Below are 23456 nucleotides of genomic sequence, written 5' to 3'. Positions count from 1 at the left end.
ACAAAGCCCCCAGTTCTAAAACACGCCTAGCAGAAGCCAAGGCCAAGAGCATAACCATCTTCCATGTGATGAATTTGTCCTCCACCAACATCAGAGGCTCAAACTAAGAGGACTGTAGAAATTTCAGAGCCACATTGAGATCCCAAAGAGCCGTGTGTGGCATAAAGGGAGGTTGAATTTGGAGGACACCCTACAGAAACGTCTGTACCTCAGGCAAAGTAGCCAATTTCTTCTGGAAGACGATGGCTTCTAGGAAGTGCAAAAAGCACCCTAGGTTAAATTCCGCAGCTGGACACCCTCGGCCTTCACACCAGGAGACGTATCGTTTCCAGAGTTGGTAGTAATGCTTCGACGCAACAGGCTTCCTGGCCTGAACCATGGTGGCAATGACCTTATCCAGAATACCCTTCTGAGCTAGAATGTTCCGCTCAACTGCCATGCTTTGAAACGTAGCTGCTGTTAGTCCGGGTAGACGAATGGCCCATGTTGAAGATCCTCCCGTAGTGGGAGGTCCCAGGGTTCTTCTATTGCCATGGCCAGAAGAGCCACGTACCAGACTCTTCGAGGCCAGTCGGGGGCAATGAGAATTGCCTGTACTCTGTTTCTTCTGATTCTTTTTAGGATCCCAGGGAGTAATGGAATCGGAGGAAACAGGTACACTAGCTGGTAAGCCCACGGTATTGTCAGCGCGTCCACAGCTGCTGCTAGAGGGTCCCTCGTCCTGGAACAATAGCACGGAAGCTTGTTGTTGAGCCGAGAGGCCATCAGATCGATCTGTGGATGTACCCACAGATCTGTTATCATCCGGAACACCTGTGGATGGAGATCCCACTCTCCTGGGTGGAGGTCGTGATGACTTAGGAAGTCTGCCTCCCAGTTGTCCACTCCTGGAATGAAAATGCCTGACACCGCCCTTGCATTCCTTTCGACCCACAAAGGAGAATCTTGGATACCTCCCGCATGCAGGCCCTGCTCTTTGTTCCTCCTTGTCAATTGACGTATGCCACGGCCATGGCATTGTCTGACTGAACTTGAATGGCTTGACCTTGGAGCAGATGTGCCCCCTTTGCAGCAGAGCACTGTATATTGCTCTGAGTTCCAGTATGTTTATCGGAAGGAAGGCCTCGAATTCCGACCACCTGCCCTGGAACTGTGCCCCTTGGGTAACAGCGCCCCAGCCCTGAAGGCTGGCATCCGTGGTCAGGAGAATACAATCCTGGATCCCGAAGCTCCTCCCAATGGGTTGGAGGGCTGTAACCACCACAGAAGAGAGATCATGGCCTGTGGTGACAGACGTATGACCTAATGCATCTGCAGATGCGAATCCGACCACTTCTTCAGGAGGTCCAGTTGGAAGGCCCCCATCTTTCCCAACAGACGGGTGCAAAGATGTACCAAGACCTTGTGTGGTTGTAGAACCGCTCGAACCAACTACTGAAGCGTCTTAGCCTTGTCTGCAGGAAGGAAGACTTTTTGAGCCACAGTGTTCAGGACCATCCCCAGGAACAGAAGGTGTTGGGTTGACACCAGGTGGGATTTCTGAAAGTTCAGAATCCAACCGTAGCGTGACAATAGGGACGTCATGCGTCAGATGCTGTCCAGCAGGAGTTCCTTTGACCTTACTTTTATAAGCAGATCGTCAAGGTAGGGGACAATGTTCACCCCCTGAATCCTGAGTTGTAACATCATCTCCGCCATTACCTTGGTGAAAATCCTTGGGGCTGTGGATAAGCCGAAGGGTAGTGCCTGGAACTGGTAGTGTTCCTCCATCAGAGCAAACCTGAGGTACACCTGATGAGACGGCCATATTGGGACATGAAGGTAGGTGTCCTTTATGTCCAGAGAGACCAAGAATTCTCCCTCCTCCAGACCTGAGACCACTGCTCTCAGAGACTCCATTTTGAACCAGACAACCCTCAGATATGGGTTTAACGATTTGAGGTTCAAAATGGGTCTCCATGAACCATCTGGCTTTGGTACCACAAAAATGCTGGAATAATGACCTTCGCCCCGTTGCTGACGTGATACAGGAACAGTGACCTGGGTCTGGACTAACTTTTGAATGGTCCGTAAGGTGAGGCACATGGTTTCTGAAACCCAATTTGAAAAACCTTTAAGGTGGAGAACTGTCGAACTCCAGTTTGTAGCCCTGGGAGTTCAGGTCTTTTACCCAGGCATCCTGGCAGGAGCTGTTCCAAATGGAGCTGAAAAATATCAGATGAGCTCCCACCCTGAGATCCTCCTGGAGCAGAGGGACACCGTCATGCTGAGGGTTTTGAGGAGCCAGAGCTGACGCTCTGGTCCTGAGACCCTGTGTTAGCAGGCTTCCAAGACTTACCTCTGGATCCTCGTGCCGCATTAGAGGCACCTCTAGCTTTACCCTTAAAGTGCGCTGTCCAAAAGGACTGGAGAGAAGGTCCAGTGTACGAGCGCCTAGCTGGCGGAGCAGCAGAGGAAGCAGGCAAAATCCTAAATATGCTGAACCAGCAGACCAAGTCGACCAGGGACTTATCTCCTGCGAGGCCCTCCTAAATGTTACCAGCCCGAGTGTGTATGGCGTGCGTCACCCAACATCCTGCAATAACAGGCCTTTGGGATGCCCCCGCTGCAACATAAATAGATTTTAAAGTTGCATCTATTTTCCTATCTGCAGGTTCCTTTAAGGATGTAGCCCCTGGAACCTGCAGAACTAGTTTTTTTGACAGGCGTGACACTGAGGCGTCCACCGCCGGTGGAGTTTCCCATATCTTACACCCTTCCTGGGCAAATGGGAAGGTGGCTAACCATTTTTTCGACACTTGGAATTTCTTATCAGGAGAGTACCATGGCTCTTTGAAAAAGTCATCCAGTTCCTTTGAGTCAGGAAATGTGACCTGTACCTTTTTCTGCGCAGAGAAAAAGGATTGCTGCACATCAGATTCATTACCAGGAATATTTAAAACATCTCTTATTGCAATGATAAGTGAGTCTCCACCCTGTGCAGTAGAATAATCATCTAACTCAGCATTTGATTACAGCTTCTCTCCCTCTTCCACCTCCGGTACCTCCTCCTCGGATTCAGAGAAGATATCAGGTAACCCCCTTTTTTGGGGTAAAGGATTAGAGAGAGGAGAAACACGTCTGCTATCTGCCCTGTCCTTTGTCAGAGCAGCCATAGACTGTTGTAACTGCTGCCTTTCTTGCCTTGCAGTAGTTAACTCATTAGACATGTCAGCCATCATAGTTTTAATTGAACTGAGCCAAGATGGCTCCTGCAATTCACCCCCAGAAGCCCCACTGGTTTGTGAGGGCTGACTGCATTGTTCACACATGAGAGAATATACAGATGAGGGGGAAAACCTGGTGTGACAGAAAGCATACATATTTTTTTTCAGCATGCTGACAGAGGACATTTACATACATACACAGGGGTAAATTTACTAAGATTCGTAAGTCTCCCGATTTGGTGGGAGAATAATCACGAATGACATCGAAAGTGTAAAACTGCAACTTTTTGAATTTGTTACGATGGATTTACTAAGCTGCCGTATTTTGCCTTTTCGGGTTTTCCGATGTCGATGTCATTCGTTTTTTTTTTTCAGTTTTTTACGGCAGTGATTAGCAAAACACTGCCGACTTTTTTACAATGAATCTCGGCCGGATCTGTGTGATCCGTGCTGGGGTTCATTTTTTTTTTTTTTTTTAAATTAAACACTGTAAAATCCTTAAAAAAAATTGCGTGGGGTCCCCCCTCCTAAGCATAACCAGCCTCGGGCTCTTTGAGCCGATCCTGGTTGCAGAAATATGGGAAAAAAAATGACAGGGGTTCCCCCATATTTAAGCAACCAGCATCGGGCTCTGCGCCTGGTCCTGGTTCCAAAAATACGGGGGACAAAAAGAGTAGGGTCCCCCGTATTTATAAAACCAGCACCGGGCTCCACTAGCTGGACAGATAATGCCACAGCCGGGGGTCACTTTTATACAGCGCCCTGCGGCCGTGGCATCAAAAATCCAACTAGTCACCCCTGGCCGGGGTACCCTGGGGGAGTGGGGACCCCTTCAATCAAGGGGTCCCCCCAGCCACCCAAGGGCCAGGGGTGAAGCCCGAGGCTGTCCCCCCCCATCCAATGGGCTGCGGATGGGGAGGCTGATAGCCTTTTGTGATAATGAAAAGATATTGTTTTTAGTAGCAGTACTACAAGGCCCAGCAAGCCTCCCCCGCATGCTGGTACTTGGAGAACCACAAGTACCAGCATGCGACGGAAAAACGGGCCCGCTGGTACCTGTAGTACTACTACTAAAAAAATACCCAAAAAAAGACAAGACACACACACCGTGAAAGTAAAGATTTATTACATACATGCACACAAACATACATACATACTTACCTTATGTTCACACGCAGGTCGGTCCTCTTCTCCAGTAGAATCCAAGGGGTACCTGTTGAATAAATTCTACTCACCAGATCGCGGGTCCCAGGGTCCTCGGGGCATCCATTTGTAATCCACGTACTTGCATAAAATAAGAAAACGGAAAGCCGAGCCACGAACTGAAAGGGGCCCCATGTTTTCACATGGGACTCCTTACCCCGAATGCCAGAAACCCACTCTGACTTCTGTCTAAGTGGGTTTCTTCAGCCAATCAGGGAGCGCCACGTTGTAGCACTCTCCTGATCGGCTGTGTGCTCCTGTACTGAGTGACAGGCGGCACACGGCAGTGTTACAATGTAGCGCCTATGCGCTCCATTGTAACCAATGGTGGGAACTTTCTGCTCAGCGGGGACGTCACTTTAGGTCAACCGCAGGGCAGAAAGTTCCCACCATTGGTTATAATGGAGCGCATAGGCGCTACATTGTAACACTGCCGTGTGCCGCCTGTCACTCAGTACAGGAGCACACAGCCGATCAGGAGGGTGCTACAACGTAGCGCTCCCTGATTGGCTGAAGAAACCCACTTAGACATCAGTCAGAGTGGGTTTCTGGCATTCGGGGAAAGGAGTCCCATGTGAAAACATGGGGCCCCTTTCAGTTCGTGGCTCGGCTTTCCGTTTTCTTATTTTATGCAAGTACGTGGATTACAAATGGATGCCCCGAGGACCCTGGGACCCGCGATCTGGTGAGTAGAATTTATTCAACAGGTACCCCTTGGATTCTACTGGAGAAGAGGACCGACCTGCGTGTGAACATAAGGTAAGTATGTATGTATGTTTGTGTGCATGTATGTAATAAATCTTTACTTTCACGGTGTGTGTGTCTTGTCTTTTTTTTGGGTATTTTTTTAGTAGTAGTACTACAGGTACCAGCGGGCCCGTTTTTCCGTCGCATGCTGGTACTTGTGGTTCTCCAAGTACCAGCATGCGGGGGAGGCTTGCTGGGCCTTGTAGTACTGCTACTAAAAACAATATCTTTTCATTATCACAAAAGGCTATCAGCCTCCCCATCCGCAGCCCATTGGATGGGGGGGACAGCCTCGGGCTTCACCCCTGGCCCTTGGGTGGCTGGGGGGGGGACCCCTTGATTGAAGGGGTCCCCACTCCCCCAGGGTACCCCGGCCAGGGGTGACTAGTTGGATTTTTGATGCCACGGCCGCAGGGCACTATATCAAAGTGACCCCCGGCTGTGGCATTATCTGTCCAGCTAGTGGAGCCCGGTGCTGGTTTTAAAAATACGGGGGACCCCTACTCTTTTTGTCCCCCGTATTTTTGGAACCAGGACCAGGCGCAGAGCCCGATGCTGGTTGCTTAAATATGGGGGAACCCCTGTCAATTTTTTCCCCATATTTCTGCAACCAGGATCGGCTCAAAGAGCCCGAGGCTGGTTATGCTTAGGAGGGGGGACCCCACGCAATTTTTTTTAATAAAATAACAACTTTCCCACCCCTTCCCACTGATATACATGCACGGATCTCATGGATCCCTGCATGCCTATCCAATCACGGGAAAAAAAAGCAGGTCTGTTTTTTTTTGCACTTTTTTACGAGTTGTAATTTTTCACGGCAGTGTTTGTTTTTTTTTTGCTTTGCACTTCTTAGTAAATTACCGAGATTCATACTTAAACAGCCGCGTTTTGACCGATGGTGTATTCATTCGTAATTTTTTTCTTGGACTTGCAAAAAATTACGAATGCCCTCATCACTGCCGTGATTATTGCTTAGTAAATTACCGAGATGACACTTTGATGAAAAAACGGCATCTCGGTCAAAATCGGGAGCTTAGTAAATTTACCCCACAGAGACACAGGGTACAAGCAACCCTGCCCAGCCTAGTATGTGTGGAGAGACCCAGAGATGAGGAACCAGCACACAGCCTGATACTAACAATTGAACTGCTAGGAAAAGGCAATTTAGTGTACAGTGCGTGAGCAGCCTAATACAAGGGTTCCACAGCTGTCTCTCCCCCTGAACTACACCCCTGTACCCAGGGACGTGCAGTCAGGGGATGCAGTGCCTCCCCTGTCATTCATGATTAAAATAATACAAAGAACATACTTATGACACATATTCTGTGTCATAAGTATTTTATTTTTATTATGTTAATCATTTTACAGTTTGAATGGTTGTCAAAATGTATTTTGCGGCACCGAGAACGGTGCCTCCTGCTCTCCATTGTGATCGGCCGGAAGCAGGGGGCAGGGACAAGGAGAGGGCTGTAAAAGCCCATTGAAAAAATTAATGGAAGCGGCACCTGTCCAAGTGCCGCTGAACCGCCCCTGTCACTGTGACTGCATCCGGTCATGGGCGTCATCAAGTGGGGTCTGCGGGGTCCGACAGAATGGGGCCCGGGTCTGCAGCTGCGAATGAGGAATAGTCTGCAGTGGCGCACACAGAGACGAAGACAACTTTGTCTCCGTCTCAGCAAAAGCCGCGATCGCGACCGCGGATCTGCAGCAGCAAGAGAGAGCTAAGGAGCTCTCTGCTTACAGAATCTCCACCACTGCCGCCCTTCTGCTCCCAGCCCCTGATGGACTCTGTAAGTTTAAAGCCAGTGTTTGTGTGTATTTGTATGTTTGCATATACAGTATGTCTGTGAGTTTGTGCACTGGCGTATGTACAGTATGTATGTTTGTGTGTTTGTGTATGAATATGTGCATGTAGTGTATGTGTAATAATAAGAATTTACTCACCGGTAATTCTATTTCTCGTAGTCCGTAGTGGATGCTGGGGACTCCGTAAGGACCATGGGGAATAGACGGGCTCCGCAGGAGACTGGGCACTCTAAGAAAGATTTAGGACTACCTGGTGTGCACTGGCTCCTCCCCCTATGACCCTCCTCCAAGCCTCAGTTAGGACACTGTGCCCGGAAGAGCTGACACAATAAGGAAGGATTTTGAATCCCGGGTAAGACTCATACCAGCCACACCAATCACACCATATAACTCGTGATAGGAACCCCGGTTAACAGTATGATAACAAAATGGAGCCTCTGAAGAGATGGCTCACAACAAAACCCGATTTTTGTAACAATAACTATGTACAGGTATTGCAGACAATCCGCACTTGGGATGGGCGCCCAGCATCCACTACGGACTACGAGAAATAGAATTACCGGTGAGTAAATTCCTATTTTCTCTAACGTCCTAGTGGATGCTGGGGACTCCGTAAGGACCATGGGGATTATACCAAAGCTCCCAAACGGGCGGGAGAGTGCGGATGACTCTGCAGCACCGAATGAGAGAACTCCAGGTTCTCCTCAGCCAGGGTATCAAATTTATATAATTTTGCAAATGTATTTGCCCCTGACCAAGTAGCAGCTCGGCAAAGTTGTAAAGCCGAGACCCCTCGGGCAGCCGCCCAAGATGAGCCCACCTTCCTCGTGGAATGGGCTTTTACTGATTTAGGCTGCGGTAATCCTACCGCAGAATGCGCCAGCTGAATAGTGCTACAAATCCAGCGCGCGATAGTCTGCTTAGAAGCAGGAGCACCCAGCTTGTTGGGTGCATACAGGATAAACAGCGAGTCAGTCTTCCTGACTCCAGCCGTCCTGGAAACATATATTTTCAGGGCCCTGACCACGTCCAGCAACTTGGAATCCTCCAAGTCCCTAGTAGCCGCAGGCACCACAATAGGTTGGTTCAAGTGAAAAGCTGATACCACCTTTGGGAGAAAATGAGGACGTGTCCTCAATTCTGCCCTATCCATATGGAAAATCAGATAGGGGCTTTTACAGGACAAAGCCGCCAATTCTGAGACACGTCTGGCCGAAGCCAGAGCCAACAACATCACCACTTTCCACGTGAGATATTTTAAATCTACAGTCTTAAGTGGCTCAAACCAATGTGATTTTAGAAACTCCAAGACCACATTGAGATCCCAAGGTGCCACTGGGGGCACAAAAGGAGGCTGAACATGCAGAACTCCCTTAACAAAGGTCTGAACTTCAGGCAGTGAAGCCAGTTCTTTCTGGAAGAAAATTGACAGGGCCGAGATCTGGACTTTAATGGACCCCAATTTGAGGCCCAAAGTCACACCTGCTTGCAGGAAATGTAGGAATCGACCCAGTTGAAATTCCTCCGTTGGGGCCTTCTTGGCCTCACACCAAGCAACATACTTCCGCCAAATGCGGGGATAATGCTTTACGGTAACATCCTTCCTGGCCTTGATCAGGGTAGGGATGACTTCCTCCGGAATGCCTTTTTCCTTTAGGATCCGGCGTTCAACCGCCATGCCGTCAAACGCAGCCGCGGTAAGTCTTGGAACAGACAGGGTCCCTGCTGCAGCAGGTCTTGTCTGAGCGGCAGAGGCCAAGGGTCCTCTGCAAGCATCTCTTGAAGTTCCGGGTACCAAGCTCTTCTTGGCCAATCCGGAGCCACGAGAATAGTTCTCACTCCTCGCCTTCTTATTATTCTCAATACCTTGGGTATGAGAGGTAGAGGAGGAAAAACATAAACCGAATGGTACACCCACGGTGTCACTAGAGCGTCCACAGCGATCGCCTGAGGGTCCCTTGACCTGGCGCAATACCTTTTTAGCTTTTTGTTGAGGCGGGACGCCATCATGTCCACCTGTGGTTTTTCCCAACGGTTTACCAGCATCTGGAAGACTTCTGGATAAAGTCCCCATTCTCCCGGGTGGAGGTCGTGCCTGCTGAGGAAGTCTGCTTCCCAGCTGTCCACTCCCGGAATGAACACTGCTGTCAGTGCTAGCACATGATTCTCTGCCCATCGGAGAATTCTTGTGGCTTCTGCCATTGCCCTCCTGCTTCTTGTGCCGCCCTGTCTGTTTACATGGGCGACCGCCGTGATGTTGTCTGACTGGATCAGCACCGGCCGGTTCTGAAGCAGGGGTCTTGCTTGACTTAAGGCATTGTAAATGGCTCTTAGCTCCAGAATATTTATGTGCAGCGATATCTCCTGAGCTGACCACAGTCCCTGGAAATTTTTGCCCTGTGTGACTGCCCCCAGCCCCGAAGGCTGGCATCCGTGGTCACCAGGACCCAGTCCTGTATTCCGAATCTGCGGCCCTCTAGTAGATGAGCCCTCTGCAGCCACCACAGCAGCGACACCCTGGTCCTTGCCGACAGGGTTATCCGCTGTTGCATCTGGAGATGGGACCCGGACCATTTGTCCAACAGGTCTCACTGGAACGTCCTTGCGTGGAACCTTCCGAATGGAACTGCTTCGTATGAAGCTACCATTTTTCCCAGGACTCGTGTGCATTGATGTACCGACACTTTTCCTGGTTTTAGGATGTCTCTGACCAGAGATGACAATTCCTCTGCTTTTTCCACTGGAAGAAACACTCTTTTCTGGTCTGTGTCCAGAATCATTCCCAGGAACAGAAGACGTGTCGTCGGAACCAGCTGCAACTTTGGAATATTGAGAATCCAGCCGTGCTGTTGTAGCACTTCCTGAGAAAGTGCTACCCCCACTACCAACTGTTCTTTGGACCTCGCCTTTATAAGGAGATCGTCCAAGTACGGGATAATTGAAACACCTTTCTTGCGAAGGAGTATAATCATTTCGGCCATTACCTTGGTAAAGACCCTCGGCGCCGTGGATAACCCAAACGGCAGCGACTGGAACTGATAGTGACAGTCCTGTACCACAAATCTGAGGTACTCCTGGTGAGGAGGATAAATGGGGACATGAAGATACGCATCTTTGATGTCCAGGGAGACCATGTAGTCCCCCTCCTCCAGGCTCGCAATAACCGCTCTGAGCGATTCCATCTTGAACTTGAACCTTTTGATATAAGTGTTCAAGGATTTTAGATTTAAGATGGGTCTCACCGAACCGTCCGGTTTCGGTACCACAAACAGTTTGGAATAGTAACCCTTTCCTTGTTGAAGGAGGGGTACCTTGACAATCACGTGCTGTGAATACAGTTTCTGAATAGCCACCAACACTGCCTCCCTGGCAGAGGGAGTTGCCGGTAAGGCAGACTTTAGGAAACGGCGGGGGGGAGACGTCTCGAATTCCAGCCTGTACCCCTGAAGTACAACTTGAAGGACCCAGGGATCCACCTGTGAGAGAGCCCACTGTGCGCTGAAATTTCTGAGACGGGCCCCCACCGTGCCCGGGTCCACCTGCGCAGCCCCAGCGTCATGCTGTGGACTTACCGGACGCAGGGGAGGACTTCTGCTCCTGGGAACTAGCTGTGTGTTGCAGCTTTTTTCCTCTACCTCTGCCTCTCGGCAGAAAGGAGGAGCCTCTAGCCCTCTTGCTTTTCTGGGGCCGAAAGGACTGTACCTGATAATACGGTGCTTTCTTTTGCTGTGGCGCAGTCTGTGGCAAAAAGGTCGATTTCCCAGCCGTAGCTGTGGACACGAGGTCCGAAAGACCATCCTCAAACAGTTCCACCCCTTTATAGGGTAAAACTTCCATGTGCCGCTTAGAGTCGGCATCACCGGACCATTGCCTAGTCCATAACCCCCGTCTGGCGGCAATGGACATAGCGCTTACTCGTGATGCCAGCCGGCAAATATCCCTCTGTGCATCACGCATGTATAAGACTGCCTCTTTTATATGTTCAAGCGTCAGCAAAATATTGTCCCTATCCATGGTATCAATATTATCCGACAGGGAATCTGACCACGCAGCAGCAGCACTGCACATCCAAGCTGATGCAATCGCTGGTCGCAATATAATGCTTGAGTGTGTGTAAATAGCCTTTAGGGTATTTTCCTGCTTTCTATCAGCAGGTTCCTTCAGGGTGGCCGTATCCGGAGACGGTAGTGCCACCTTCTTTGACAAGCGTGTCAGCGCCTTGTCTACCCTAGGGGGTGTTTCCCAACGTGACCTATCCTCTAGCGGGAAAGGGTACGCTGCCAATAATCGTTTTGAAATTATCAATTTCTTATCAGGGGAAGTCCACGCTTCCTCACACACCTCATTTAATTCTTCAGATGCAGGAAAAACTACAGGTAGTTTTTTCTCACCTAACATAATACCCTTTTTTGTGGTACCTGGGGTATTATCAGAAATGTGTAAAACATTTTTCATTGCCTATTGGAGGGTACACTAGTCTCATCACCGTCGACATTGGAGTCAGTATCCGTGTCGACGTCTGTATCTGTCACCTGAGGTAGCGGGCGTTTCAAGGCCCCTGATGACATTTGAGACGCTGGAACAGGCACAAGTTGTGTAGCCGGCTGTCCTATGTCGTCAAACCTTTTGTGTAAGGAGTTGACACTTTCACGCAATTCCTTCCATAAGTCCAACCACACCGGTGTCGACCCCTCAGGGGGTGACAGCACATTCACAGGCATTTGCTCCGCCTCCACATCATTTTCCTCCTCATACATGTCGACACAGCAGTACCGACACACAGCAGACACACAGGGAATGCTCTTACAGAGGACAGGACCCCACAAAGCCCTTTGGGGAGACAGAGGGAGAGTATGCCAGCACACACCAGAGCGCTATATATCACAGGGATATCACCTATAAAAGTGTGTTTTCCCCTTATAGCTGCATATATACTTATACTGCGCCTAATTTGTGCCCCCCCCCCCCCTCTCTTTTTTACCCTTTTCTGTAGTGCAGGACTGCAGGGGAGAGCCAGGGAGCTTCCTTCCAGCGGAGCTGTGAGGGAAAAATGGCGCCAGTGCGCTGAGGGAGAAGGCCCCGCCCCTATTTTGGCGGGCTTTCTCCCGCTATTTTAATGTATCTGGCAAGGGTTAATATACACCTATATAGCCCCTAGGGCTATATATGGTGTTAATTTGCCAGCCAAGGTGTAAAATATTGCTGCTCAGGGCGCCCCCCCCCCCCCCCCAAGCGTCCTGCACCCATCAGTGACCGCAGTGTGTGGTGTGCATGAGGAGCAATGGCGCACAGCTGCAGTGCTGTGCGCTACCTTGGAGAAAACAGAAGTCTTCAGCCGCCGAGGTTCTGGACCTTCTTTCTTCTGGCTCTGTAAGGGGGACGGCGGCGCGGCTCCGGGAACGGACGACGAGATCGGTGCCTGTGTTCGAACCCTCTGGAGCTAATGGTGTCCAGTAGCCTAAGAACCCCAAGCTACCACCACTTAGGTAGGTTCGCTTCTTCTCCCCTTAGTCCCTCGATGCAGTGAGCCTTTTACCAGCAGGTCTCACTGAAAATAAAAAACCTAAACTATACTTTCTTCTAGAAGCTCAGGAGAGCCCCTAGTGTGCATCCAGCTCAGCCGGGCACAGAAATCTAACTGAGGCTTGGAGGAGGGTCATAGGGGGAGGAGCCAGTGCACACCAGGTAGTCCTAAATCTTTCTTAGAGTGCCCAGTCTCCTGCGGAGCCCGTCTATTCCCCATGGTCCTTACGGAGTCCCCAGCATCCACTAGGACGTTAGAGAAATATATATATATATATATATATATATATATATGTGTGTGCACAAATAAGGATGTACTCACCAGACTTCTCCAGGGTGAAATTGATAGATTTTAATCCAGACAGCACATACTCACAAACAGAAGGTCAACGTTTCGGCTCACAGCAGAGCCTTTGTCAAGACCAGATTACCAGGTTGCCGTCTCCCCAGCGGTAATTTTGGTCCGGTCAGAGCCTGATCCTCCTCACCTGCCGATGCAGGCTGCCGTCATCACCTCTCAGCTCCTCCGTTCTACTCACAACCCATCCCCACTCCACTCCTCACCTGCCCCCGGCTCCTGCTACCCCTGGCACTGTGTTGTTTTTTTTCCCCCTGTGGGGAAACCTCTCATCTCGGTGCAGTGTGACAGTGTGATAGCATCACTGCTCGCACCGCGAAATTACATCCAGGGCTCCTTCTTGGCCTGTATCAGAGGTTTAGGGCTGTTGTGATCGGAGCAGCAACCTCCACCCGGACTCAGTCAGTGTATGCACCAAGTTGACCCATTCTCATCCTACCTTGCACAACAGTAGCAGTGTGGTGGCTGATGCCTGCAGAGCTTGCACTTTAATACCAGCTTAGACCGTTGACCTCCTGAGTTTGTTTGACTCTCTTCTCCATCACTGATCTTTCTCTGTAGCAAGCTTTTCAGTGTGACCCCCATGACCTGAAGAGTGTTAATGATTTATTTTTATGCCTGAGCTTACCTCTCCCTCCTCCATTTATAAAAAAAAAAACCCTGTCACCTTTTCCCTGGCATCACCCACTGCTGTCACCCTCTCACTGGCATCACCCTCCCCGTCACCTTCTCTCTAGCGTCACCCTCTCCCTGGCATCATCCACTGCTGTCACCCTCTCCCTGGTGTCACACTCCCCGTCACCTTCTCCCTGGCATCACCCACTGCTGTCACCCTCTCCCTGGCGACGCTCTCCCTGGCGTCACGCTCTTCCTGTCACCCACTGCTGTCACCCTCTCTCTGGCGTCACCCTCTGCTGGCTATTTTGTTGTCCAGGACTTCCATTAACTTAATAGTGCCACATCCACGGTGCTATTAAGTTAATGGAAGCCCTGGACAACAAAATTGCATTCATGTCCTCCTCCCACTCCCTTCCCAGTCCCAAACACTAATTTATTTATTTTTCTATAAAAATGTACAATATATCACAAATATAATGAGCAGGCAAGCAGCGGGAATTGGCGGCATCGGACTGAGATGCAAATTAGTGGCGGAGGGCTGGGTCAGTTGATGGTGGGCGAGTTTGTAAGCCACTGGCGGTGGCTGCGGGCATCGGCTCAGGGGCAGTAGCGGGCATAGGCTCGGCGGCGGTAGGGGTCATTGGCAGGATTCGGCGGACATTATGGCTGCAGTGCCGCACCAGCCACTGACCTCACCGCACGCCACTGCCTGTACCAGTGTCTGGCCGTGGAGTATCACTTGGAGGAACTGGCAGTCCTGCAGCAGCGCTGTGAGTTCAGGAAATGGCGCCAGGAAGCAACTGGTCCCACTATGAGTAAGCTCCGCCTCCTGTAATGGCGCAGGAGCTATACAGTTATTTATACTGACAAAGTCCCCAGTAAAATCAAAGTACTGACACCCCATTTCACTATCGCTGTGCCAGTCTGCATGGGAGGGCTTTGGGATCACTCCAAGGGGAGTCCATATACCCGCCCCGCGATCGCACCTCACAATGAACCGGGACCCCCGCAAGCGGGTTCCCCAGTTGTCACTCACCACTCTGACGACCTTCAGGCTCTGCTGCGGGTGTGTGCACAAGAGCACAATGCCTGCGGTACATGAACCCTCAGGACTGTTGTCCTGTCAGCTGGATCCGACCCAGCACCTCCAGGAGGCCGGTGTCGGTCCCCCCCAGTGTCCCTCGGTGCAGGTAAGCTGTTGCCCAAACAGCTTACCTGAGAATAACAAAAATAAAATAAGCTGAAGAAAAACTCTGTGGAGCTCCAGCGTGTGCATCCTCTCCTGAGGACACATTTTTCTAAACTGAGCTGTGAGGGACGACATAGAGGGGAGGAGCCAGCACACCCTGTTGAAGAAATTTAAGTGCACTGGCTCCTTTGGACCCCATCTATACCCCATTGTAATCAGTGTCCCCATTATCCCTTATGGATGATAGAGAAAGGATAATTATACTGCTCATCAGGGTTGCTAATTGTTATACTGTTTCTGTAATGTATGTATTTTTATACTTTTTTATTTACAGGTCGCATTGCGAGAACATACAGTGACCAGTGTGTGAAAATATTATCTGGATTGCTTGAGTTTAAACAAGAGCATATTACATCAGGTACATCCCTGACTTTGGTCAAATGAGATGAAAACACAGTGAAAGTGGCTTTCTCTTATTTAAATGCAAGCTGTGAGATGTCTTTCTCTTGTAGCAGTATTCTCTACCACACTTTATCTTTAACCATACCATCCAACATTCCCATGATCATACTTACCTATTTTCCCAGAACGTCTGGGAGACTACAGAATCTCAGGTTCCTCTCCCAGTTGTCCAGAAGAGCGGGCAAGTCTCCATGAGGCCGTCCAAAGCCACCTACTTTCTGAGTGAATGGGGTTGGGGCTCAAATCCTTCTTAGGCAGTAACTGGTCCATTTAACTAGAACAGTGAAGGAACGTAGAGGGTGGGTGGGGGTGTTATATTAGTTAAGGTATGAAAAATTACTGAAACATGCTCATTGAATCATAGTTACTGAATACTGAAAAGGAATAAGACACGTTTTCTTGTGTTACAGCTGTCATACAGACTTTCCGGCACCTTGTTTGGCTATGTCCTCAGTGTACAACGTTAGTGTGCCAGAGCCTTCCTGGTTGTGAAGAGAAAGTTCAGGACAACGAGGTAAGTATAATGTCATTCCATGTTCTAAAACAGAGATAAGGCTTTTTGCCTATGTCATCTATAGAAAAGTAAAATCATGGTTGTACATATTTATAAATAGCTGTTATCCTTCCCTCATTCTTAAAATGGCCAAACACAATCCAGTGTTGTATGAGCAGCATTAAATGTATAAACAAAATACCTGCTGTTTAGTTTCTGGGCAGGCTGGTAATTGTTTGTTATGTAATGTGAGCAGATATAATTTATCCACAGGGAAAGCAGGCGTTAATATGGATTCTTGGGATGCATGGAGAGCTCATTCCTAATGCACCTTACGTCTTGGAAGACTATGTCGATAATGTTAAGACAGAGACCTCCATAACAGTAAAGTTGGAGCTACTTACTGCTCTTGTACGGTTGTTCCTCTTACGGCCAGCAGAGTGTCAGGACTTGCTGGGGCGTCTTCTTTATTATTGTATTGGTAAGTACTGTACTGCTAATTGATTTATAGATGATAGTGTTATTCATGATGTTACAAGGCCCTAAAGGGTCTATTTACTAAGCCTTTGATGAAGATAAAGCGGATGGATATAAAGTACCAGCCAATCAGATCCTTTACACTACAGGGAATGGCCAGGGATTTGGAGGGGGCTTTCAAGTGGTACCAAAGTATAGGAAGGGCTCATCCCCTGTTGCAAGACATTGACTTATGATGGTGATGCTTCTGATTGGCTGAATTTATCTAAATCCCTCCCACTTGTGCTAATACTTTTGTAAGCATTCTGTTTCTTGTATTACAGTGATATTAGCAGTCATTTTGCAACAGTAAACCACATTTCCAAATGATCTTTTAAAGATGAAGGTGACTGATGTTTATTGATTTGAACTTAATAAAACCATATGCGATATTGTGTATGAATTCTGTGCAATATTTTTGCATTCACTACTCATATTGTGAGGCCACACCTACTGACGTAAACCAGGCACTTGTACTACTGTTCAGTCCAGGAATAAACCAGACACTCAAAAATTTTCCCCAGAACACATAAATAAACAAGTATAAAAGCCAGCATTCTACTGTACATAAATGCAGACAACTCATCACAGATACATGCAAATATATGATAAGCCACCTGCAACGTCAGGGCGTCTCTGCTCAGGGTGGTCCTAACTCGAAACAAATAAGCCTCTATATTGTGTCATGCAATTACAGGTTAAGTCTCCCTTATCCAAAATGCTTGGGACCAGAAGTATTTTGGATATCGGATTTTTCCGTATTTTGGAATAATTATAATAATAATAATAATAATTTTATTTATATAGCGCTCTTTCTCCAATAGGACTCAAGGCGCTTAACAGATACATAGCATAATATAGTACAGAAAATAATGAAGTACAGAACAGCTTTTCATAAAATACAGAAGAATGGATATACTAATGGGACAATTATGGGAATGCTTGAGTAAAAAGGAAAGTCTTGAGTCTACTTTTGAAAGATTCTATAGTTGGGGCCTCTCGCACTGTGCGGGGGAGTGAGTTCCATAGAGTCGGAGCCGCATGACTAAAAGCTCGACCCCCAGATGAATTACGGGAGATTCTAGGTACTGCTAAAAGTCCTTCATCTACAGATCGCAGTAATCGAGTGGGGCAGTATGGGGTCAGTAGCTGCTTCAGGTACCTTGGGCCCTGGTCATGTAGTGCTTTGAAACTCAGTAAGCCAATCTTGAAGATGATTCGCCATCTTACAGGCAGCCAGTGAAGGGAGTAGAGTATGAGTGTTATGTGGCTAGAACGGGGCTGGTCGGTTAACAGCCTGGCAGCTGTGTTTTGCACCAGCTGTAAGCGGTGCAATTCTTTTGCTGGGAGACCAAGATAGAGGGCATTACAGTAGTCTAATCGAGATGATACAAAGGCGTGGATGACTTTTGGCAGATCATCTGAGGGAATTAAGTGCTTGATTCTGGCTATGTTCCTCAGGTGAAAGAATGAGGATTTGATTGTGGCTGATATCTGATGTTTAAGTTTCAAGCCACCATCCAGGACAACGCCAAGATTCCGCACACGATCAGTGGTTTGTAATTCTGAATCCCCAAGTGTAAGTCCAGTCGGTTGGCTATGCTGCAGTCTTGTCCTTTGATGTTGCGGTCCTATCATAAGGACCTCTGTTTTATCCGGGTTCAGTCGCAGCCAACTAGCACTCATCCACTCCTGGAGTTCAGCTAGACAGCCATTTAGGGTTGCTATTGGGTTATCAGTGCCCGGAGCAAAGGACAAGTACAGTTGTGTATCATCTGCATAGCAGTGGTAGACTAGCCCATGGCACCCAGGATTCACCCAGCGGGAGCATGTATACTGCAAAAAGCATGGGGGATAGTATAGAACCTTGTGGGACACCACATGGCAAATGGCAATGGCACTGGTGGTTATGAGTATAATGCAGATGATACTCTCTGTGATCTGCCTGTGAGAAATGATTTGAACCAGCTTAGGACTGTGCCATCCAGTCCACAAAAATGTATCAGTCGCTCAATTAGAAGCCCATGGTCCACGGTATCAAATGCTGCAGAGAGATCCAGAAGGATTAATATTGAACAGTCACCTCTGTCTCTTGCCGTCAGAAGATCATTTAACACACACACCAGGGCTATTTCAGTGCTATGTCTTCTCCTGAATCCTCATTGGAATGGATCATAGATATCATGGGTTGTCAGGCGGGTTTCCATTTGATTTGCAACCACTTTCTCAATAACGTTTCAGAGAAAAGGAAGGTTTGATACCGGTCTATAGTTGGTCATGCAGTCGGGATCTAAATTAGGTTTTTTAAGAAGAGGTCTAACAATTGCTTCCTTTAGGGGTCCAGGAAATATGCCTGTCTGCAAAGAGCATTGAACAATTTTTGCAAAGACAGGACCAATTATATCCATACAACCTATTAGAAGCTTGGTTGAGGCAGGGTCCAGATCATACCATAATACCATTGCATACCATAATGAGATATCATGGCGATGGGACCTAAGTCTAAGCACATAATGCATTTATGTTTCATATTCACCTTATACACACAGACTGTAGGTAATTTTACCCAATATTTTTAATAACTGTGTATTAAACAAAGTGTGTGTACATTTACACAATTCATTTATGTTTCATATACACCTTATACACACATCCTGAAGGTCTTTTAATACAATATTGTTAATAACTTTGTGTATTAAACAAAGTTTGTGTACATTGAGCCAAAAGAAAACAAAGTTTTCATTATCTCAGTCTCACTAAAAAAATTCCATATTTCGGAATATTCCGTATTTCAGAATATTTGGATATGGGATACTCACCCTCTATATATTTTTAAATTGAAAGCTTACTTACCAAGAGATACCTTTTAAATCCTCTAATATTTTACAAAGACCAGCATTCCTTCCAGCTGCTGATTTATATATGCCTGTCAATTCAATGATATACAAAATGCAAGTCGGTCACTCAGTTTATTGGCTTACACAGGTGCATGTAAGGTAGCGGTTTATATAGACAATAAAGCACACAAAAAAATGTCTCTGTAATAAGCCAGCGAAAAGACATTTCTGGACATGTAAATAAAATGCAGAAGACTCCGTCAAACACTTTTGCAAATATATAAGCCACCAGCCACACCAGTCATATCTGCAGGATTTTTGCATTTCATTTACATTTAGAGTGCTGGCTTTTTTTTTACTGACTTATTGCAGTGTTTGTGGAGAAAAAAAAACTTTATTCATCCTAAAACCTTAATCCTTTCATCTCAAAAGCCATGTTGTCAGGGTGCACGGATGGCTTCTCTGCCACTTGGTGACATAATTTTTATTTAATTCCTGTGGCCACTGTACCTCCTCTGTTCACACTAACACATCAGGACCACTGCACAAAGCATTTCAAGGGGCATATTAATTTAGAAGAAGAAGTGGTAAATAAGATAAATGCCATAAAGTCAGTGTAGGAGGCTGTTATAAGGTGTCAGATTCTTAGATTTTCTATATTTTTCTTATTTATTAATTCATGAAAAATGATAACCAGCATGTGGTTTTCAGCAAATAGCAGTGTTTAGAGTATTTTGGGCTGTATTTAAATGTAAAGGAAAAATTGGGGACTGTACTGCACACCCAATTTATAAACACAATTAGAGGTGCAAACCATTCTGAGGCTTCTAGTAACATACAGGAAAAAGAAAAATGCTGATGCATACTCTAAGCACTAAGAATACTGTAGGGTTAAAACTGTATATAGTTATTAAAGCTCAAATTCTTTTGTACAGTATGTAAATGTTCCGAGACACTTACCAGATATGCATGACTCAAGTGGTCTTCAGCTCTCAGCCTTGATAAGACACTTAGGGGGACTAAGCAGTGATAAAAGTGGAGAAGTTGGCCATGGCAGCCAATCAGCTGCTGTGTTTACTATTGTAGTATGCAAATTATAAAATGTTACGTCAATGCTGATTGGTTGCCATGGGCAACTTCTCCACTGGCCCACTTCTCCACTTTTATCACTGCTTAGTACATCTCCCCTTTAGAAACAAAGACAAAGAACATCCTAATAATTAGGTTAGAAGAAATAAAGCCTCATGACGGACTAATGAAATGCTGTTACATTTAGAATACTTTTACAGCTAGAACTTTTATGCATGCTTTGCACCTATTTCTGTATAAATAAAGGGAGCCTGAGCTATGAAGTCAGAGCTATTTTAAAACCCATCACTGTTGTACATGTGTGCAATTCTTGCTCTTCAGCTAGCTGACATTGCAGAATCCAAACTTCTCAGGAGGACTCTTACAATTAACATGGAGTACAACTTAGCACACATTTCTCTAACGTCCTAAGTGGATGCTGGGGACTCCGTCAGGACCATGGGGAATAGCGGCTCCGCAGGAGACAGGGCACAAAAATAAAGCTTTAGGATCATGTGGTGTGTACTGGCTCCTCCCCCTATGACCCTCCTCCAAGCCTCAGTTAGGTTTTTGTGCCCGTCCGAGCAGGGTGCAATCTAGGTGGCTCTCTTAAAGAGCTGCTTAGAAAAAGTTTTTTAGGTTTTTTATTTTCAGTGAGTCCTGCTGGCAACAGGCTCACTGCATCGAGGGACTTAGGGGAGAGAATTTCAACTCACCTGCGTGCAGGATGGATTGGATTCTTAGGCTACTGGACACCATTAGCTCCAGAGGGAGTCGGAACACAGGTCTCACCCTGGGGTTCGTCCCGGAGCCGCGCCGCCGACCCCCCTTACAGATGCTGAAGATTGAAGGTCCGGAAACAGGCGGCAGAAGGCTCTTCAGTCTTCATGAAGGTAGCGCACAGCACTGCAGCTGTGCGCCATTGTTGTCACACACTTCACACCAAGCGGTCACGGAGGGTGCAGGGCGCTGCTGGGGGCGCCCTGGGCAGCAATATTTTATTACCTTAAGGCAAAAGAATACATCACATATAGCCATTAAGGCTATATGTATGTATTTAACCCATGCCAATTATCTAAATCCACGGGAGGAAAGCCCGCCGAAATAGGGGGCGGGGCTTATTCTCCTCAGCACACAGCGCCATTTTCCTGCTCAGCTCCGCTGTGAGGAAGGCTCCCAGGACTCTCCCCTGCACTGCACTACAGAAACAGGGTAAAACAGAGAGGGGGGGCATTTTTTGGCGATATACTGGATATATTTAAGCTGCTATAAGGAACAACACTTATATAAGGTTGTTCCCATATATATTATAGCGCTTGGGTGTGTGCTGGCAAACTCTCCCTCTGTCTCCCCAAAGGGCTAGTGGGGTCCTGTCTTCGATAAGAGCATTCCCTGTGTGTCTGCTGTGTGTCGACATGTATGAGGACGATGTTGGCGTGGAGGCAGAGCAATTGCCGATAATGGTGATGTCACCCCCCAGGGAGTCGACACCGGAATGGATGGCTTTGTTTATGGAATTACGTGATAATGTCAGCACATTACAAAAATCAGTTGACGACATGAGACGGCCGGCAAACCAGTTAGTACCTGCCCAGGCGTCTCAGACACCGTCAGGGGCTGTAAAGCGCCCTTTACCTCAGTCGGTCGACACAGACCCAGACACAGACACTGAATCTAGTGTCGACGGTGATGAAACAAACGTATTTTCAAGTAGGGCCACACGTTATATGATCACGGCAATGAAGGAGGCTTTGCATATCTCTGATGCTGCAAGTACCACAAAAAGGGGTATTATGTGGGGGGTGAAAAAACTACCTGTAGTTTTTCCTGAATCAGAGGAATTAAATGATGTATGTGATGAAGCGTGGTTTAACCCAGATAGAAAAATGCTAATTTCAAAAAAGTTATTAGCATTATACCCTTTCCCGCCAGAGGTTAGGGCGCGCTGGGAAACACCCCCTAGGGTGGATAAGGCGCTCACACGCTTATCAAAACAAGTGGCGTTACCGTCTCCGGATACGGCCGCCCTCAAGGATCCAGCAGATAGGAGACTGGAAACTACCCTAAAAAGTATATACACACATACTGGTGTTATACTGCGACCGGCCATCGCCTCAGCCTGGATGTGCAGTGCTGGGGTCGTCTGGTTGGATTCCCTGACTGAAAATATTGATACCCTGGATAGGGACAGTATTTTATTGACTATAGAGCAATTAAAGGATGCTTTCCTTTATATGCGAGATGCGCAGAGAGATATTTGCACTCTGGCATCGAGAGTAAATGCGATGTCCATATCTGCCAGAAGGAGTTTATGGACGCGACAGTGGTCAGGTGATGCGGATTCCAAACGACATATGGAAGTATTGCCGTATAAAGGGGAGGAATTATTTGGCGTCGGTCTATCGGATCTGGTGGCCACGGCAACTGCCGGAAAATCCACCTTTTTACCTCAGACCCCCTCCCAACAGAAAAAGACACCGTCTTTTCAGCCGCAGTCCTTTCGGTCCTATAAGAACAAGCGGACAAAAGGACAGTCATATCTGCCTAGGGGCAGAGGAAGGGGTAAGAGAGGGCAGCAGGCAGCCCCTGCCCAGGAACAGAAGCCCTCCCAGGGTTCTGCAAAGCCCTCAGCATGACGCTGGGGCCTTACAAGCGGACTCAGGAACGGTGGGGGGTCGACTCAAGAATTTCAGCGCACAGTGGGCTTGCTCACAGGTGGACCCCTGGATTCTGCAGGTAGTATCTCAGGGTTACAGGTTGGAATTCGAGAAGTCTCCCCCTCGCCGGTTCCTAAAGTCTGCTTTGCCAACGTCTCCCTCAGACAGGGCGACGGTATTGGAAGCCATTCACAAGCTGTTTGCTCAGCAGGTGATAGTCAAGGTACCCCTCCTACAACAGGGAAAGGGGTATTACTCCACGCTAATTGTGGTACCGAAGCCGGACGGCTCGGTAAGACCTATTCTAAATCTGAAATCTTTGAACCTGTACATACAAAAATTCAAGTTCAAGATGGAGTCACTCAGAGCAGTGATAGCGAATCTGGAAGAAGGGGACTTTATGGTGTCCCTGGACATAAAGGATGCTTACCTGCATGTCCCAATTTGCCCTTCACATCAAGGGTACCTCAGGTTCGTGGTGCAAAACTGTCATTATCAGTTTCAGACGCTGCCGTTTGGATTGTCCACGGCACCTCGGGTCTTTACCAAGGTAATGGCCGAAATGATGATTCTTCTGCGAAGAAGAGGCGTATTAATTATCCCTTACTTGGACGATCTCCTGATAAGGGCAAGGTCCAGAGAACAGCTGGAGGACGGAGTAGCACTAACCCAAGTAGTGCTGCAACAACACGGGTGGATTCTGAATTTTCCAAAATCTCAGTTGACCCCGACAACACGTCTGCTGTTCCTGGGAATGATTCTGGACACGGTTC

General features: G+C 47.7%; 1 protein-coding gene across 3 annotated transcripts in view; it reads left to right on the top strand.

The window, feature by feature from the left end:
* Positions 1 to 23456, top strand: part of AP4B1 (adaptor related protein complex 4 subunit beta 1) — a 293647-nt gene that overhangs the window by 233054 nt on the left and 37137 nt on the right. For all 3 annotated transcript variants that reach the window (XM_063955413.1, XM_063955414.1, XM_063955412.1), the window contains 3 exons: positions 14985 to 15068; positions 15523 to 15626; positions 15879 to 16086. In XM_063955413.1, coding sequence (XP_063811483.1) covers positions 14985 to 15068; positions 15523 to 15626; positions 15879 to 16086 — 396 coding nt within the window. The remainder of the gene's footprint in view (positions 1 to 14984; positions 15069 to 15522; positions 15627 to 15878; positions 16087 to 23456) is intronic.

The sequence above is a fragment of the Pseudophryne corroboree genome, chromosome 2, assembly GCF_028390025.1.
Source record: "Pseudophryne corroboree isolate aPseCor3 chromosome 2, aPseCor3.hap2, whole genome shotgun sequence".
Classification (NCBI taxonomy): Eukaryota; Metazoa; Chordata; class Amphibia; order Anura; family Myobatrachidae; genus Pseudophryne; species Pseudophryne corroboree.
The sequence above is the reverse complement of the archived record's forward strand: the minus strand, read 5'-3'. Positions and strand labels throughout refer to the sequence as shown.